This window comes from Protomyctophum bolini (genome assembly GCF_963924005.1).
Source record: "Protomyctophum bolini genome assembly, chromosome: 7".
NCBI classification, from domain to species: domain Eukaryota; kingdom Metazoa; phylum Chordata; class Actinopteri; order Myctophiformes; family Myctophidae; genus Protomyctophum; species Protomyctophum bolini.
This window is the reverse complement of record NC_137868.1, coordinates 928,783-948,782: the sequence shown is the minus strand read 5'-3', so window position 1 is coordinate 948,782 and position 20,000 is coordinate 928,783. Positions and strand designations below refer to the sequence as shown.

General features: G+C 48.4%; 1 protein-coding gene across 1 annotated transcript in view; it reads left to right on the top strand.

The window, feature by feature from the left end:
- LOC308317935 (phosphatidylcholine translocator ABCB4-like) overlaps positions 1-20,000 on the top strand; it is a gene marked incomplete at both ends in the record, with an annotated part of 54,205 nt that overhangs the window by 7,020 nt on the left and 27,185 nt on the right. Inside the window, 12 exon segments of the mRNA XM_080767280.1 lie at positions 174-345; positions 1,046-1,170; positions 1,827-1,998; positions 3,729-3,842; positions 6,392-6,502; positions 6,909-7,034; positions 8,028-8,231; positions 9,291-9,381; positions 9,384-9,460; positions 10,396-10,592; positions 11,071-11,152; positions 19,688-19,831. Of these exon segments, the coding sequence (XP_080623406.1) occupies positions 174-345; positions 1,046-1,170; positions 1,827-1,998; positions 3,729-3,842; positions 6,392-6,502; positions 6,909-7,034; positions 8,028-8,231; positions 9,291-9,381; positions 9,384-9,460; positions 10,396-10,592; positions 11,071-11,152; positions 19,688-19,831 (1,615 nt within the window).

The following is a 20,000-nucleotide window of genomic DNA, read 5'->3' as shown; positions in this document are numbered from 1 at the left end:
TTGCATGCGTTGTGTCTGTGTGCGTTGTGTGCGTTGCATGCGTTGTGTCTGTGTGCGTTGCATGCGTTGTGTCTGTGTGTTTTGTGCGTTGCATGCGTTGTGTCTGTGTGTTTTGTGCGTTGCATGCGTTGTCTCTGTGTGTTTTGTGCGTGACCCCCCCCCCCCTCCCACAGTGACATCTATAAGATCCAGGAGGGCATCGGGGACAAGGTGGGCATGCTCATCCAGTCCTTCACCACCTTCATCACCTCCTTCGTCATCGGCTTCATCAAAGGATGGAAGCTCACCCTGGTCATCCTGGCTATCAGCCCGGTGCTGGGGATCTCTGCCGCGCTCTTCAGCAAGGTGCTGTAACGTCACGGTGCTGGGGGGGGGGGGGGGGGGGTTAAAACCAATGGGACCAATTTAATTGGTTCCATTTGTACACTCTCAGGGCTGTATGTTGCGTGTCTTAAGTACCAGGTCTTATTCCCTAACTTGAGTAAACTAAAGACCTGGAGGGCGTGATCAATGCTCTTTGGCTATTCTGAGTGGCCAAAGAGCATTGATCACGCCTCCTCCAGGTCTTTAGTTTTCTCAAGTTATAGGGAATTAGACCTGGTATACTTAAGACACGCAAAATGCAGCCCTCAGAGTTAAATTAACATTGATTTTACAATATTAATTGGGGGTCCCCAGAGAGAGAGAAATGCCATTAAATTGGGGGGTCCGTATAGACTAACGCATGTCAAACTGGGGGTCCTTGAAATTAAACGGGTTGAGAATCACTGATAGAGCCTTATGGGGGTCCCTGCATGGTGTATCTTATGGGGGTCCCTGCATGGTGTATCTTTTCAAATGGGGGGTTCAGCAGACTATAATGAATGGGTCGATTTAATGGGTCCTTAATTCTTGACATGAAAACGTTTCAGAAGAACCTCTGACCAATCCCGGTGCTGGGAATCTCCGCCGCTCCGTTAATAGCAGTGTGTGTGCGTGTGCGTGTGCGTGTGCGTGCGTGCGTCTGTGTGTGTGTGTGTGTGTGTGTGTGTGTGCGTGCGTGTAGATTCTGACGTCCTTCACGACTAAGGAACAGGGCGCGTACGCCAAGGCCGGAGCCGTCGCTGAAGAGGTCCTTTCAGCTGTCAGGACCGTGTTCGCTTTCAGCGGCCAGGACCGCGAGATCCACAGGTTGGTGCTTCCAGGACCTTTTAGATCCTCAGGTTGGTTCTTCCAGGACCTTTAGAGATCCTCAGGTTGGTGCTTCCAGGAACTTTAGATCCATAGGTTTGTTCTTCTAGGACCTTTAGATCCATAGGTTGGTGTGTGTGCGTGTGCGTGTGCGTGTGCGCGTGCATGTGCGTGTGTGCGTGCGCGTGCGTGCGTGCTGCTTTGTGGCAAACATGGCTGGGAAGATCACGGGCATGTCCACCCCACCCATCACTCCCCAGGCCATCTTTGAACAAGCAGTGGTGAGACAGGCTCGGAATATTGTATCTGACCCCTTGCATGTACGGTACTGTACCGAGAGTACGAGCTAATGCCATCCGGTAGGAGGTATAGAACTCCACCATGTGGATATAATAGATTTAAACACTCTTTTGTTCCACCTGTCAACTAAAATGCTCAATCAGGGATTTGCCAAATGCACTTTAATGACTATAGTTGCACTTTATCGAGGGAACGTGTGCAATATCTCTGTTTTGTGTATGTTGGGGTGTTTCATGGTGTTTATCCTTTTCGTAACATGAACGTGTCTGTTATTTGTATGCAGCTGTACGTGACTCTGTCTCCAAGACACATGTCTCCCAAGGGAGACAAATAAAGAGAACCTTGACCTTGTCCAGGTACCACCAGAACCTGGAGGACGCCAAGCGCATGGGCATCAGGAAGGCCGTGTCGTCCAACATCCTGATGGGCTTCACCTTCATGATGATCTACTTCTCCTACGCTCTGGCCTTCTGGTACGGCAGCACGCTCATCCTCAGCGGAGAGTACTCCATCGGCTCCGTGCTCACAGTGAGTATATTTATTATATTTACACCATCGGCTCCGTGCTCACAGTGAGTATATTTACCTCTGGCCTTCTGGTACGGCAGCACGCTCATCCTCAGCGGGGAGTACTCCATCGGCTCCGTGCTCACCGTGAGTATATTTACTCCGTGCTCACCGTGAGTATATTTACTCTGTACTCACCGTGAGTATATTTACTCTGTGCTCACAGTGAGTATATTTACCTCTGGCCTTCTGGTACGGCAGCACGCTCATCCTCAGCGGGGAGTACTCCATCGGCTCCGTGCTCACCGTGAGTATATTTACTCTGTGCTCACAGTGAGTATATTTACTCTGTGCTCACCGTGAGTATATTTACTCTGTGCTCACCTTGAGTATATTTACTCTGTGCTCACCGTGAGTATATTTACTCTGTGCTCACCGTGAGTATATTTACTCTGTGCTCACCGTGAGTATATTTACTCCGTGCTCACCGTGAGTATATTTACTCTGTACTCACCGTGAGTATATTTATTATATTTACTCCATCGGCTCCGTGCTCACCGTGAGTATATTTACTCTGTGCTCACAGTGAGTATGTTTACTCTGTGCTCACAGTGAGTATATTTACCTCTGGCCTTCTGGTACGGCAGCACGCTCATCCTCAGCGGAGAGTACTCCATCGGCTCCGTGCTCACCGTGAGTATATTTACTCTGTGCTCACAGTGAGTATATTTACTCCATCGGCTCCGTGCTCACCGTGAGTATATTTACTCTGTGCTCACAGTGAGTATATTTACTCTGTACTCACAGTGAGTATATTTACTCTGTGCTCACAGTGAATATATTTATTATATTTACACCATCGGCTCTGTACTCACAGTGAGTATATTTACACCATCGGCTCCGTGCTCACAGTGAGTATATTTACTCTGTACTCACAGTGAGTATATTTACTCTGTGCTCACAGTGAGTATATTTATATATTTACTCCATCGGCTCCGTGCTCACAGTGAGTATATTTACTCTGTGCTCACCGTGAGTATATTTACTCTGTGCTCACCGTGAGTATATTTACTCTGTGCTCACAGTGAGTATATTTACTCCGTGCTCACAGTGAGTATATTTACTCTGTGCTCACAGTGAGTATATTTATGTTTACACCATCGGCTCCGTGCTCACAGTGAGTATATTTACTCCGTGCTCACAGTGAGTATATTTACTCACAGTGAGTGTTATTACTTTGGGCTACTGGTTGCCCGATGCGGAGGATCTATAGTCATGACGTGTGATAAAAAAAGAGTTGGGAAAAAAAGGATATTTATTACTCTGTAACTTCAGTATTAAAAATAAAGCAAAAGAATGTCAAAACCATAATAATATACAAATCACCAGCCTAAATGTTTCACAGTGGAAAAAAACCCACTGTTCACATCAGGACAACACCAGAGCACTCACTCAGGTCTCATTAAATCACCTGGCCAACCTTGGCCATGATGTCATTAAAAAACATTTAATAAAAACAATAATAATTTCATTCATTCATTCATTCATTCATTCATTCATTCATTCATTCATTCATTCATTCATTCATTCATATTTATTCAGCATTTGATGACATTTAGCCTCTCAGACCCATTTGAGCCACGGACCACCATGTGATGTGTGCGTGTGCGTGTGCGTGTGCGTGCGTGTGCGTGTGCGTGTGTGCGTGTGTGTGTGTGTGTGTGTGTGTGTGTGTGTGTGTGTGTGTGTAGGTGTTCTTCACGGTCCTCATAGGAGCGTTCTCCATCGGTCAGACGTCTCCAAACATCCAGTCCTTCGCCAGCGCCCGAGGGGCCGCGCACAAAGTCTACGACATCATCGACAATGTGAGAGTTAAACGCACGCACACAACACACACACACACGCACACGCACGCACGCACACACACACGCACACACACACACGCACACGCACACACGCACACACACATGAATGCGCTGTCCCCATGGACGTTAGTTAGTTTATCGCCATGACAACCCCACTATTATTAGTTTAGAGAAGCAGAGATAGAGGCCCATCGAACACGTGCACACACACACACACACACACACACACACACACACACACACACACACACACACACACACACAGGTCACATGATATATACACAAACACAGACACACTTACTTGTGTGTGTGTGTGTGTGTGTGTTGTGTGTGTGTGTGTGTGTGTGTGTGTGTGTGTGTGTGTGTGTGTGTGTGTGCGTGTGTGTGTGTGTGTGTGTGTGTGTGTGTGTAACCTTTGATGTTAAACAGACCAACAGTAGGAGGAGCACATGACATACCTAGAGCGTGCCTGCGTACGTGCGTGCGTGCGTGCGTGCCTGCGTGCGTGCGTGTGCCGTTACTGTAACAGCAGTGTAAATAAACCTTCAGCCTTTGGGCTGAAGTTTCTCACAATGGAGCAGTTCCTCTGATTGTCTGAGGAGAGAGAGACAGAGAGAGAGAGAGGGGGAGAGAGAGAGAGGGGGAGAGGGAGACAGAGAGAGAGAGACAGAGAGACAGCATGTGAACTAAATATAATTATACGACAGATCGTTTCGAGGAAGCAATCATGATTGGTTCAAATGAAACTTTATTCATGAAGCACATTTTAAAACAACCAAGGTTGACCAAAACAACACAGATCAGTGAGACGGACAAGAGAACACAGAATGTAGACGAGAAACACATTTACAATTTACAATTTAGGCATTTAGCAGACGCTCTTAATCCAGAGCGACTTACATTAAGCAAGAACAAAAGCATGGGAATACATCACATAAAGACATTTATCATGAAACATGCGTAGCTAAGAAAGTAACAGTGGAATATCTATAATGAAACTATACATATAAGCTATACATCTATACTACTATGCTACACATATGTACTATGACGTGCTATGACTACTAGAATTGCTATCTAAGGGGGTGGGGTAAGTGCTATGGGCCATGATGGAGTCTGAAAAGGTGGGTTTTCAGACTACGGCGGAAGATTGGGAGTGATGCTGCAGTTCTGACTGCAATGGGAAGTGCATTCCACAGTTTTGGAGCCAGAAGGGAGAAGAGTTTGGGACGTGTGGAGCGTTGTCCCGGCGTTTTTAGTGAGGGTACTTCCAGCTTCCCTGCGTTGGCTGATCTGAGTGAGCGGGAGGGTTTGTAGGGTTCGATCATACTTGCAAGATATGGGGGAGCCATACCTTTGGTTGCTTTGAATGCCAGCATCAGGGTTTTGTATTCTGTGCGGGCAGCGACCGGGAGCCAGTGGAGGGAGCGGATGACACAAAATTAATATAAGCATGAAAGTTTAAAATTAGCAAAACCTAAAATGAACTCAAGAGGGACGTGCCATACTTTACTGAATTTTAGGATTGAGTCACGCAACGTGTATATGTATAATGTAATTTGTAAATTGATTAGCGGTATGCTGTGGTTGCTTTGCGTATGCGTGTGTGTATCGTCCCAGCATATGCCAGCGTATAACTGCCTTATCAAGCACAAGTAGTCATTACGTCATACGCTGGCACGGCGCATACACATAAACTAATGAGTTTGTGACGTCAACAGAACTAAACTAATGACATGTTGTGGTGGTTTGGTTCTGGTCCAACAGAACTAAACTAATGACATGTTGTGGTGGTTTGGTTCTGGTCCAACAGAACTAAACTAATGACATGTTGTGGTGGTTTGGTTCTGGTCAACAGAACTAAACTAATGACATGTTGTGGTGGTTTGGTTCTGGTCCAACAGAACTAAACTAATGACATGTTGTGGTGGTTTGGTTCTGGTCCAACAGAACTAAACTAATGACATGTTGTGGTGGTTTGGTTCTGGTCAACAGAACTAAACTAATGACATGTTGTGGTGGTTTGGTTCTGGTCAACAGAACTAAACTAATGACATGTTGTGGTGGTTTGGTTCTGGTCCAACAGAACTAAACTAATGACATGTTGTGGTGGTTTGGTTCTGGTCCAACAGAACTAAACTAATGACATGTTGTGGTGGTTTGGTTCTGGTCAACAGAACTAAACTAATGACATGTTGTTGTGGTTTGGTTCTGGTCCAACAGAACTAAACTAATGACATGTTGTGGTGGTTTGGTTCTGGTCCAACAGAACTAAACTAATGACATGTTGTGGTGGTTTGGTTCTGGTCCAACAGAAGCCTAAACTAATGACATGTTTGTGGTGGTTTGGTTCTGGTCCAACAGAACTAAACTAATGACATGTTGTGGTGGTTTGGTTCTGGTCAACAGAAGACTAAACTAATGACATGTTGTGGTGGTTTGGTTCTGGTCCAACAGAACTAAACTAATGACATGTTGTGGTGGTTTGGTTCTGGTCCAACAGAACTAAACTAATGACATGTTGTGGTGGTTTGGTTCTGGTCCAACAGAAGCCGCTCATCGACAGCTACTCTGAATCCGGCTTCAAGCCCGACTTCATCAAAGGAAACATCCAGTTCACGGACGTGGAGTTCAGCTACCCGTCGCGCCCCGACGTCAAAGTAAGAGTGACTGACGAAGAAAATGTCCGTCGACAAAATGTTATCCAAAGACAAAGAAAGAATCCTTAGTTTGGGGTCTTATTCCCTAACTTGAGTAAACTAAAGACCTGGAGGCGTGATCGATCAATGCTCTTTGGCCACTCAGAATAGCCAAAGAGCATTGATCACGCCTCCAGGTCTTTAGTTTACTCAAGTTATAGGGAATAAGACCTGGTACTTAAGACACGCAAAATACAGACCCAAATGTCATGTGCGTGTGCGTGTGCGCGTGTGCGTGTGCGTGCGTGTGCGTGTGTGTGTGCGTGTGCGTGTGTGTGTGTGTGTGTGTGTGCGTGTGCGTGTGCGTGTGCGTGTGCGTGTGCGTGTGTGTGTGCGTGTGCGTGTGTGTGTGTGTGTGTGTGTGTAGGTGCTGAGCGGCTTCTCTCTGGGCGTGGCTACCGGTCAGACCATGGCGCTGGTCGGCAGCAGTGGGTGTGGAAAGAGCACCACCGTTCAGCTGCTGCAGCGCTTCTACGACCCACAGGGGGGCACTGTAAGCACCCTATAGCATTCACAGCCTATACGCACCACACCACCCTATAGCATTCACAGCCTATACGCACCACACCACCCTATAGCATTCACAGCCTAAACACACTCTTGTAAACACACCCTAGCATTCACACCCTAGTAAACACACCCTAGCATTCACACCCTAGCATTCACACCCTAGCATTCACACCCTAGTAAACACACCCTAGCATTCACATCCTAGTAAACACACCCTAGCATTCACACCCTAGCATTCACATCCTAGTAAACACACCCTAGCATTCACACCCTAGCATTCACACCCTAGCATTCACATCCTAGTAAACACACCCTAGCATTCACACCCTAGCATTCACACCCTAGTAAACACACCCTAGCATTCACATCCTAGTAAACACACCCTAGCATTCACACCCTAGCATTCACATCCTAGTAAACACACCCTAGCATTCACACCCTAGCATTCACACCCTAGCATTCACACCCTAGTAAACACACCCTAGCATTCACATCCTAGTAAACACACCCTAGCATTCACAGCCTAGGCACCACCACACCCTAGCATTCACAGCCTAGGCACCACCACACCCTAGCATTCACACTCTAGCATTCACACCCTATAGCATTCACAGCCTAGGCACCACCACACCCTAGCATTCACACTCTAGCATTCACACCCTATAGCATTCACAGCCTAGGCACCACCACACCCTATAGCATTCACACTCTAGTAAACACACCCTAGTAAACGTGCGTGCATGCTTGCGTTGCCTGCTATGCGTGTGTGTGTGTGTGTGTGTGCGTGTGTGTGTGTGTGTGTGTGTATGCATGTGTGTGTGTGTGTGTGTATATACATGCGTGCACGTGTGTGTGTGTGTGTGTGTGTGTGTGTGTGTGTGTGTATGCATGTGTGTGTGTGTGTGTGTATATACATGCGTGCACGTGTGTGTGTGTGTGTGTGTGTGTGTGTGTGTGTGTGTGTGTGTGTGAGCAGGTGTCCATCGACGGCCACGACGTGCGCTCTCTCAACGTGCGCTACGTCAGGGAGCTGATGGGCGTGGTCAGCCAGGAGCCGGTCCTGTTCGCTACCAGCATCGCCGAGAACATCCGCTACGGCCGTCTGGACGTGTCCCAGGACGACATCGTGCGGGCCGCGAAGGAGGCCAACGCCCACGACTTCATCATGAGCCTGCCCGACGTACGACACGCTTTATAACGCACGCTCAATCTACAAGCTCAACGAGCTTGTAGGTCTGCTATTATTTTGAAACATCGAAGAACGACCGACATAGAAACACAGCTTTTTCAGAAAACTGTCAGGATGTAGAAGAACATTTATAGCAGATCTACACCGTAGCGTGTATAGCGCGGCACCGACAGCCACCGCTACGAGCTTGTGTATATACAGTATATATAATGAAACTTTGAGTATATAGCCTACTATAGAGTACATCAAATGTTATCTAAGTTATATAAGTTGTGCCTACAAAACTCTGATGCTGGCATTCAAAGCAACCAAAGGTATGGCTCCCCCATATCTTGCAAGCATGATTGAACCCTACAAACCCTCCCGCGCACTCAGATCAGCCGACGCAGGGAAGCTGGAAGTACCCTCACTAAAAACGCCGGGACAACACTCCACACGTCCCAAACTCTTCTCCCTTCTGGCTCCAAAACTGTGGAATGCACTTCCCATTGCAGTCAGAACTGCAGCATCACTCCCAATCTTCCGCCGTAGTTTGAAAACCCACCTTTTCAGACTCCATCATGGCCCATAGCACTTACCCCACCCCCTTAGATAGCATTTCTGTAGACTTAGATAGCATTTGATACAGACTTATAGCATGTTATCTAGACAGCACTATAATTGCATTGTATGTAGTCATAGCACGTCATAGTACATATGTATAGTTTATATGTATAGTTTCATTATATAGATATTCCACTGTTATGTTCTTAGGTTACGCATGTTTCATGATAAATGTTTTTATGTGATGTATTCCCATGCTTTTTGTTCTTGCTTAATGTAAATCGCTCTGGATTAAGAGCGTCTGCTAAATGCCTAAATTGTAAATTGTAAAATTGCCTTCGTGTCTGTGCGTGTGCGTGTGTTGCGTGCATGTGTGCGTTGCGTGCGTGTGTGTTGCGTTGCGTGTGTTGTGTGCGTGCGTTGCGTGCGTTGCGAGCGTGTGTGTGTGCGTTGCGTGCGTGGGTTGCGTGTGTGTGTGTGTGTGCGTTGCGTGCTGGTGGTCCACAGAGGTTCGACACCCTGGTGGGCGACAGAGGGACCCAGATGAGCGGCGGGCAGAAGCAGAGGATCGCCATCGCCAGAGCGCTGGTCAGGAACCCAGGATCCTCCTATTGGACGAGGCCACGAGCGCCCTGGACGCCGAGAGCGAGACCATCGTCCAGGCCGCGCTCGACAAGGTCTGGCACTGACCTGAGATCAGATTCTAAAAATGTCTATTACATCCTGACAGTTTAATTATTAACCCATTCTGACCTGAGCTCAGATTCTAGAAATGTCTTAGATTTTTCAAAAATATCAGACCTACAAGCTCATAGCGCGCCACCGAGTGGCGCGCTATGAGCTTGTAGGTCTGCTGTTTTTCAATAGCTAAAGCATGACATGATGCTATAACACCAAAATGGCTTCCCGTTCAGAATGGGTTAACCCATTCTGACCTGAGATCAGATTCATACGAGGTTTCCACTGGACACACACTGGTCTGATTATAACCCATTCTGACCTGAGATCAGATTCATACGAGGTTTTCCACCTTGACACACACTGGTCTGATTATAAGGTTTATTTATTTAGCATGTAGTACAAAAAATAGACAATAACATATCAAAGAACAAAAAATACAATGCAAGGAAAGGGAAGGGAAGAGCCAGCTGGCTTATTTGAATCCTTTCCTGAAGGAAGAGGTCATTGGTTTAAAAGTTCATAAAGAACAGTACATAAGTCTACAAGTTGGCAAAGGGGGGGGCAGCTGTGCAGTAAAGAAATAAAAACACAGACTGACCCCTCCACGGAGCCCACCTGCCTATTCTCTGTCTTTCTCTCTGTCTGTCTATCTCTCTCTCCCTCTACCCCCCCCCCCCCCCCCCCCCCCCCCCCGACACGGTGGAGGCAGATGGCGCCCACCCTAGCTCTGGGTGGATCTCTTGTTGGTTGTAAAGTGTCTTGAGACAACTTGTTGTGATTTGACAGCTATAATAAAATTGAATTGAATTGAATTGAATGTGCGTGCGTGCGTGTGCGTGTGTGCGTGTGCGTGTGCGTGTGTGTGTGTGTGTGTGTGCGTGTGCGTGTGCGTGTGTGTGTTGTGTGTGTGTGTGTGTGTGTGTGTGCGTAGGTGAGGAAGGGGCGGACCACCATCGTGGTCGCCCACCGTCTCTCCACCATCAGGAACGCCGACATCATCGCCGGCGTCCAGGACGGTCGGGTCGTTGAGACGGGAACGCACGCCCAGCTGATGGACCGGAAGGGTGTTTATAACACCCTGGTCAGCATGCAGGTAACCACACCCTCTGGGGTGTTTATAACACCCTGGTCAGCATGCAGGTAACCACACCCTGTGGGGTGTTTATCACACCCTAAGGGCCGATTCATACTCCTATTTTAGAGCCGAATAAAAGTCGGTTCGGCTCTGTAGAGCCTACAATGTGACGTCATTTGAGGTTCGGGGGGCGGGTACCGTCCTAAAGTCGTCTCTTCGGTGCTACTGAAATTTTCTGACGAGCCGAAATAATTTCGGCACTACAGCGCCGAAACAGCGGTAAAATAGGAGTATGAATCGGCCCTAACACCCTCTGGTAAAGCATAACATGATGCTAACACGGTCAGAATGGGTTAATTAACCACTGCTCTAAAACGTGTGGTTTCCACAGACTTTCAGCGGCGTGGAGGAGAAGGAGGAGGAGGAGGAGGAGGGGGAGGGGGAGGGGGAGGGGGGTGTCGAGGCCGAAGAAGCGCGGCGCGAGGAGAGGAGTCGTTCGGACGCGTCTGACGCGGTGGCGTCTGTGAGCAGGAGGAGGAAATCCACCAAGGGCTCGTCCTTCATCGGCTCGGAGACGAGCAAGAAGGAGGAGGAGGAGGAGGAGGAGGAGGAGGTGAGCGTTATACAATAATTATATAAGAGTTATACAAGAGTTATATAATAATAATAATAAAACTTTATTTGTATAGCACCTTTCATGACATGACATGCAGCTCAAAGTGCTTTACAGAAATAAAAGATCAATTAAAAGCAATGTTGTAGAAGTGGGTCCTTAAGCTGTCCTTTAAAAATGTCTACAGAGGCTGCCTGACGAAGGTACAGTGGGAGCTTGTTCCATGCCGACGGCCCGTAGAAGCAAAAAGCTGCTTCATGGGGGCTATAGGTCCAGTGCTTCACTGCACTGGCTTCCGGTTGTTTTTAGGATTGATTTTACAATTATTTTACTTGTCTATAAAGCTCTCAATGGTCTCACACCTTCCTACCTACATGACTGCCTGCCTAAATATGTCCCAAACCTAAACCGCCCCCCCCTAAGGTCTTCCACTGCTGGCCTGCTCGCTTTGCCAAAAATAAGGGCAACTAGAAAATACCGGTGAAGCAGCTTTTTGCTTCTAACGGGCCGTCCGCGTGGAACAAGCTCCCACTGTACCTTCGACAGGCAGCCTCTGTAGTTTAACAAGCTCCCACTGTACCTTCGATAGGCAGCCTCTGTAGTTTAACAAGCTCCCACTGTACCTTCGTCAGGCAGCCTCTGTAGTTTAACAAACTCCCACTGTACCTTCGACAGGCAGCCTCTGTAGTTTAACAAGCTCCCACTGTACCTTCGTCAGGCAGCCTCTGTAGTTTAACAAGCTCCCACTGTACCTTCGTCAGGCAGCCTCTGTAGTTTAACAAGCTCCCACTGTACCTTCGTCAGGCAGCCTCTGTAGTTTAACAAGCTCCCACTGTACCTTCGTCAGGCAGCCTCTGTAGTTTAACAAGCTCCCACTGTACCTTCGTCAGGCAGCCTCTGTAGTTTAACAAGCTCCCACTGTACCTTCGACAGGCAGCCTCTGTAGTTTAACAAGCTCCCACTGTACCTTCGACAGGCAGCCTCTGTAGTTTAACAAGCTCCCACTGTACCTTCGTCAGGCAGCCTCTGTAGTTTAACAAGCTCCCACTGTACCTTCGACAGGCAGCCTCTGTAGTTTAACAAGCTCCCACTGTACCTTCGTCAGGCAGCCTCTGTAGTTTAACAAGCTCCCACTGTACCTTCGTCAGGCAGCCTCTGTAGTTTAACAAGCTCCCACTGTACCTTCGTCAGGCAGCCTCTGTAGTTTAACAAACTCCCACTGTACCTTCGTCAGGCAGCCTCTGTAGTTTAACAAACTCCCACTGTACCTTCGACAGGCAGCCTCTGTAGTTTAACAAGCTCCCACTGTACCTTCGACAGGCAGCCTCTGTAGTTTAACAAGCTCCCACTGTACCTTCGACAGGCAGCCTCTGTAGTTTAACAAGCTCCCACTGTACCTTCGACAGGCAGCCTCTGTAGTTTAACAAGCTCCCACTGTACCTTCGACAGGCAGCCTCTGTAGTTTAACAAGCTCCCACTGTACCTTCGACAGGCAGCCTCTGTAGTTTAACAAGCTCCCACTGTACCTTCGACAGGCAGCCTCTGTAGTTTAACAAGCTCCCACTGTACCTTCGACAGGCAGCCTCTGTAGTTTAACAAGCTCCCACTGTACCTTCGACAGGCAGCCTCTGTAGTTTAACAAGCTCCCACTGTACCTTCGACAGGCAGCCTCTGTAGTTTAACAAGCTCCCACTGTACCTTCGACAGGCAGCCTCTGTAGTTTAACAAGCTCCCACTGTACCTTCGTCAGGCAGCCTCTGTAGTTTAACAAACTCCCACTGTACCTTCGTCAGGCAGCCTCTGTAGTTTAACAAGCTCCCACTGTACCTTCGACAGGCAGCCTCTGTAGTTTAACAAGCTCCCACTGTACCTTCGACAGGCAGCCTCTGTAGTTTAACAAGCTCCCACTGTACCTTCGACAGGCAGCCTCTGTAGTTTAACAAGCTCCCACTGTACCTTCGACAGGCAGCCTCTGTAGTTTAACACATAGACTGCTACAGGTTCTAGCGGACCCTGGCTTACTGGTGCTGAAGGCTTAACATGGGCTTTTTGAACTTTTTGGGGGGCCCACAGCGAGGGGCCTCTTATAGCGAGAATCACAATCGCATAAATAAAAAGAAAGCCCAACTTGTCCACTTCAATTTAAAAAAAAAATTATGATTCTACCATCTTCCATTCTGGAGATATTGACCTTTTTCTAACACCTGCTTTTGCCTGCACGCTGCTTGTGAAAAAAAACAACAGAGATATGGAGGCCTGAAGTTGACAGACATTTCAGTTCAGTTTTTTTAGTTCAAAAGACCGATATAAAATTGAGCACAAATAATATCCTATACAAACCATATACCGAATGAAAGCCCTGAATGTCTACTTTTAGGAGGAAAACAGTACACATTGTACACATATACAGTTTGTCACTAATTGGCTATTGAATGCAGCTTGCGCCCACCAGAGAACTTTAGAGAAGGCATGGACCCGAAGAACTATTATTCACAAAATAAGGCCTATAGCGACATGTACATACTATATACCGTATGAAACAGTAGACTCTCTGCTTTCATAAGAAAAATACCACCCAGAAAAATCACACCCCTGTGAAGTGAGCAGTGCAATTGCACTGCTCACTTCACAGGGGTGTGATTTTTATTATTATTACAGTATTAGTATTTTTCTTATGAAAGCAGAGAGTCGACTGTTTCATACGGTATATAGTATGTACATGTCGCTATAGGCCTTATTTTGTGAATAATAGTTATTCAGGCCCATGCCATCTCTAAAGTTCTCTGAAAAAGATAATTTTAGAGAGCATGGACCTAACAACTAAATATTCACAAAATAAGGCCTATAGCGACATGTACATACTATATACCGTATGAAACAGAATACTCTCTGCTTTCATAAGAAAAATACTAATACTGTAATAATAATAGAAATCACACCCCAGTGAAGTGAGCAGTGCAATGTTGCACTGCTCACTTCACAACATTGCACTGCTCACTTCACAGGGGTGTGATTTTTATTATTACGAGTAAGACGCGCGAACGCGGAAGGCGAACGCAGATCGTAAATTGCAATAACAATTAGAATAAATTACAGACATGATCTGCAGGGTGTCATAGTTAGTGCTTGGACCACGCCAGCTCCATATATGGTCACAAAAGACGCCATCACACTCATGTCACCATGACTCAGCCATAACCATATAAGGAGTCCCCAAAGCAGGACCACGCCATCACACTCATGTCACCATGACTCACAAATCACTCAGCTCCATATATGGGCACAAAAGGGCCAGGTCCACATATACAGTAAGCGGGACAGACAGACACACACACACACACACACACACACAGACAGACAGACAGACAGACAGACAGACGTGATCTGCTAGGTCTCATAGTAAGTGCTCATTGCATTCGCAATTACAGTATTAGTTTTTTTCTTATGAAAGCAGAGAGTCTTGATGCACATTATCTGATCATAAAACGGACTTGGAAACTTTCTTCAATCGTAGCCCCATATGTGCCCTCTCCCTACGCTCATTGAACTCATTCTGTGATTCGAGCTACAAACAATCGCAGTAACGGGGGGGGGGGGGGGGGGGGGCACTAGGCTTTGAGGAAATGATCTTGCATAATCAACATTATTGTCGATTGTCGTGTGCCGCTCCAAACATGTCCAGACATACCACTAACCTCATCGATCCAGTCTCGCGTATCTATAAGGTGAGACGCGAGACTGGATCGGATTGTGTCTGGACATGTTTGGAAAAAAAAACAACGACGATCGTGGATGGATCACATCCATGATGGATGCGGCAGAAGCAGAAGCAGCACGCAACGTGTTTGGAAGAAAGCACCACCTGTCGTTGCAAGACAAACACCCGTATGTTGCTGATAGACAGATAATAATCGATCCGATTTTGTCCTGCCGTTCATTTTATCACGTATCTATAAGGTGAGACGCGAGACTGGATCGGATTGTGTCTGGACATGTTTGGAAAAAAAAACAACGACGATCGTGGATGGATCACATCCATGATGGATGCGGCAGAAGCAGAAGCAGCACGCAACGTGTTTGGAAGAAAGCACCACCTGTCGTTGCAAGACAAACACCCGTATGTTGCTGATAGACAGATAATAATCGATCCGATTTTGTCCTGCCGTTCATTTTATCACATTAGGTGCAGGGCAGGCTGCTCGACGGTGAGTTTATAATAGCCTGTTGTAACGAGAAAGGGGGGTGGATGGATGGATGCCTTATGATGGATGCGAGCAAAGCAACAGCAGCAGCAGTACGGCTTGCGATCAGCGACCAACGTATCATGGCGGGCCCTCGATAATGATGTGCAATCTGTCCATGACTAACTCCACATGTTATTGGCAAACGTTACGTTATGAAATCAAATGCCGATCGTTGCAGGTTTATATACGGGCAGAGAGCAAATCGCGTTGTATCTTGTTCCGAGAATGAGAGTGAGTGCAAGCCTTGCAGTTGAAAGCAGTGGGGACTCGGGAGTGGGGGGGGAACTGCCAATGCGATCCAAGAGGAAGAGACCCCCCCCCCCACCATTCTCCCTCGGGAGAAACCATGTAGAAACAGGAGGGGAGGGGGAATCGAGTGTATTCACACAAACAAGAGCATTGTCCCATCCATTTTAGATCCCCTGACATCTGCGTTGGTCTATGCCGGACGGCCGTCTCCAATACGTCGTACGTCCTCGCATAGACCAACCAATAGGCGGTGCCAGACGCTTCTCAGACCAACACCTCTTTTCAGCAGGGGGGGGTTTTAACTCTTTTTAGAGCTGATCGGTGTTACATTATGAGTTGTCCGGGCGCAAATATAGTTGAACCATAGTAATCAATAAAAAAACGTTTTTTGGACCATAAAACGTATAAAAACGTTATGCGCTTCTTGCGCTTGGCTATAATAAAACGTTTAAAAACGCTTTGCGCATTCGATGAGTTAACAAGCTCCCACTGTACCTTCGACAGGCAGCCTCTGTAGTTTAACAAGCTCCCACTGTACCTTCGTCAGGCAGCCTCTGTAGTTTAACAAGCTCCCACTGTACCTTCGACAGGCAGCCTCTGTAGTTTAACAAGCTCCCACTGTACCTTCGTCAGGCAGCCTCTGTAGTTTAACAAGCTCCCACTGTACCTTCGACAGGCAGCCTCTGTAGTTTAACAAGCTCCCACTGTACCTTCGTCAGGCAGCATCTGTAGACACTTTTAATGAGTAGATTTAAAAAAAAAATGTCCACCGAGGCTGCGGATCTCTAGCCTGGTTAATAAACCAGACCGAATCAGCCGTTGGCAAAAAGAAAATTGCCTGCCGGCGGATTACGGTCTGGAGAGGCTCAATTGTACGCCCATTTCCTACACCAGAGAAATGGCGCGGCCAATCGGGACACGGTATGCAATATGGGCGGGCTTTGGTACAGTGACTTTCAATGCTTGAGACCTTTGACTGACAGCAGCTCTGACCAATTGCGTCAAAGAGAAAATGTTTCCACCCAGCCGCCCTGGAAATGAAATCCAAGCTGAGCCTCCCCAGACTAATATCCCGCGGTCCGTGCGATATTAGTCTGGTTTATTAACCAGGCTAGCGGATCTCAACACCCGTGGGAGGGCACAGTGTGGGCGCTACAACCTGAAAGGCTCTGCCACCTTTTGTTTTCCGTTTGGTGCTTTTAGGAACTATTAAGAGACCCTGATCCGCTGACCTTATAGGGCCCTCTCAGGCACCTATAGCGTTGGACTCGGTCAGCTAGATATGATGGAGCCTGACCATTTAGAGCTCTATATGTGAGCACCAAGACCTTGAAATTAAGAGCTTTACATTGATTGTCTCTCCTCTCAGCTGTCCTACTGTCTGTCTCTCCTACACTGTCTCCCTCTCAGCTGTCCTACTGTCTGTCTCTCCTACGCTGTCTCCCTCTCAGCTGTCCTACTGTCTGTCTCTCCTACACTGTCTCCCTCTCAGCTGTCCTACTGTCTGTCTCTCCTACACTGTCTCCCTCTCAGCTGTCCTACTGTCTGTCTCTCCTACACTGTCTCCCTCTCAGCTGTCCTACTGTCTGTCTCTCCTACACTGTCTCCCTCTCAGCTGTCCTACTGTCTGTCTCTCCTACACTGTCTCCCTCAGCTGTCCTACTGTCTGTCTCTCCTACACTGTCTCCCTCTCAGCTGTCCTACTGCCTGTCTCTCCTACACTGTCTCTCCTCTCAGCTGTCCTACTGTCTGTCTCTCCTACACTGTCTCCCTCAGCTGTCCTACTGTCTGTCTCTCCTACACTGTCTCCCTCTCAGCTGTCCTACTGTCTGTCTCTCCTACACTGTCTCCCTCAGCTGTCCTACTGTCTGTCTCTCCTACACCGTCTCCCTCTCAGCTGTCCTACTGTCTGTCTCTCCTACACTGTCTCTCTCTCAGCTGTCCTACTGTCTGTCTCTCCTACACTGTCTCCCTCTCAGCTGTCCTACTGTCTGTCTCTCCTACACTGTCTCCCTCTCAGCTGTCCTACTGTCTGTCTCTCCTACACTGTCTCCCTCTCAGCTGTCCTACTGTCTGTCTCTCCTACACTGTCTCCCTCTCAGCTGTCCTACTGTCTGTCTCTCCTACACTGTCTCCCTCTCAGCTGTCCTACTGTCTGTCTCTCCTACACTGTCTCCCTCTCAGCTGTCCTACTGTCTGTCTCTCCTACACTGTCTCCCTCTCAGCTGTCCTACTGTCTGTCTCTCCTACACTGTCTCCCTCTCAGCTGTCCTACTGTCTGTCTCTCCTACACTGTCTCCCTCTCAGCTGTCCTACTGTCTGTCTCTCCTACACTGTCTCCCTCTCAGCTGTCCTACTGTCTGTCTCTCCTACACTGTCTCCCTCTCGGCTGTCCTACTGTCTGTCTCTCCTACACTGTCTCCCTCTCAGCTGTCCTACTGTCTGTCTCTCCTACACTGTCTCTCTCTCAGCTGTCCTACTGTCTGTCTCTCCTACACTGTCTCCCTCTCAGCTGTCCTACTGTCTGTCTCTCCTACACTGTCTCCCTCTCAGCTGTCCTACTGTCTGTCTCTCCTACACTGTCTCTCTCTCAGCTGTCCTGTCTGTCTCTCCTACACTGTCTCCCTCTCAGCTGTCCTACTGCCTGTCTCTCCTACACTGTCTCTCCTCTCAGCTGTCCTACTGTCTGTCTCTCCTACACTGTCTCCCTCTCAGCTGTCCTACTGTCTTTCTCTCCTACGCTGTCTCCCTCTCAGCTGTCCTACTGTCTGTCTCTCCTACACAGTCTCTCCTCTCAGCTGTCCTACTGTCTGTCTCTCCTACACTGTCTCCCTCTCAGCTGTCCTACTGTCTGTCTCTCCTACACTGTCTCTCTCTCAGCTGTCCTACTGTCTGTCTCTCCTACACTGTCTCCCTCTCAGCTGTCCTACTGTCTGTCTCTCCTACACTGTCTCTCTCTCAGCTGTCCTACTGTCTGTCTCTCCTACACTGTCTCCCTCTCAGCTGTTCTACTGTCTGTCTCTCCTACACTGTCTGTCTCTCAGCTGTCCTACTGTCTGTCTCTCCTACGCTGTCTGTCTCTCAGCTGTCCTACTGTCTGTCTCTCCTACACTGTCTGTCTCTCAGCTGTCCTACTGTCTGTCTCTCCTACACCGTCTCCCTCTCAGCTGTCCTACTGTCTGTCTCTCCTACACTGTCTCCCTCTCAGCTGTCCTACTTTCTGTCTCTCCTACACTGTCTCCCTCTCAGCTGTCCTACTGTCTGTCTCTCCTACACTGTCTCTCCTCTCAGCTGTCCTACTGTCTGTCTCTCCTACACTGTCTCCCTCTCAGCTGTCCTACTGTCTGTCTCTCCTACACTGTCTCCCTCTCAGCTGTCCTACTCTCTGTCTCTCCTACACTGTCTCCCTCTCAGCTGTCCTACTGTCTGTCTCTCCTACACTGTCTCCCTCTCAGCTGTCCTACTCTCTGTCTCTCCTACACTGTCTCCCTCTCAGCTGTCCTACTCTCTGTCTCTCCTACACTGTCTGTCTCTCAGCTGTCCTACTGTCTGTCTCTCCTACACCGTCTCCCTCTCAGCTGTCCTACTGTCTGTCTCTCCTACACTGTCTCCCTCTCAGCTGTCCTACTGTCTGTCTCTCCTACACTGTCTCCCTCTCAGCTGTCCTACTGTCTGTCTCTCCTACACTGTCTCTCCTCTCAGCTGTCCTACTGTCTGTCTCTCCTACACTGTCTCCCTCTCAGCTGTCCTACTGTCTGTCTCTCCTACACTGTCTCCCTCTCAGCTGTCCTACTCTCTGTCTCTCCTACACTGTCTCCCTCTCAGCTGTCCTACTGTCTGTCTCTCCTACACTGTCTCCCTCTCAGCTGTCCTACTGTCTGTCTCTCCTACACTGTCTCCCTCTCAGCTGTCCTACTCTCTGTCTCTCCTACACTGTCTCTCTCTCAGCTGTCCTACTGTCTGTCTCTCCTACACTGTCTCCTGTAACCCTCTCCCCCCTCCCCCTCCCTCTGTCCCCCCTGCCCCCCCCCCCCCCCTCCAGGAGGACGTCCCAGACGTGTCCTTCCTGAAGGTCCTAAAGCTCAACCTCCCAGAGTGGCCGTACATCGTGGTGGGTCTGTTCTGCGCCATCATCAACGGGGCCATGCAGCCCGCCTTCGCCATCCTCTTCTCCAAGATCATCTCAGTACGTTTAACGAGACCACCCACTCACCCCGTTAACTGTTCTGTTCTCCTCCCAGTGAGGACAAGACCACTCACCCCGTTAACTGTTCTGTTCTCCTCCCAGTGAGGACAAGACCACTCACCCCGTTAACTGTTCTGTTCTCCTCCCAGTGAGGACAAGACCACTCACC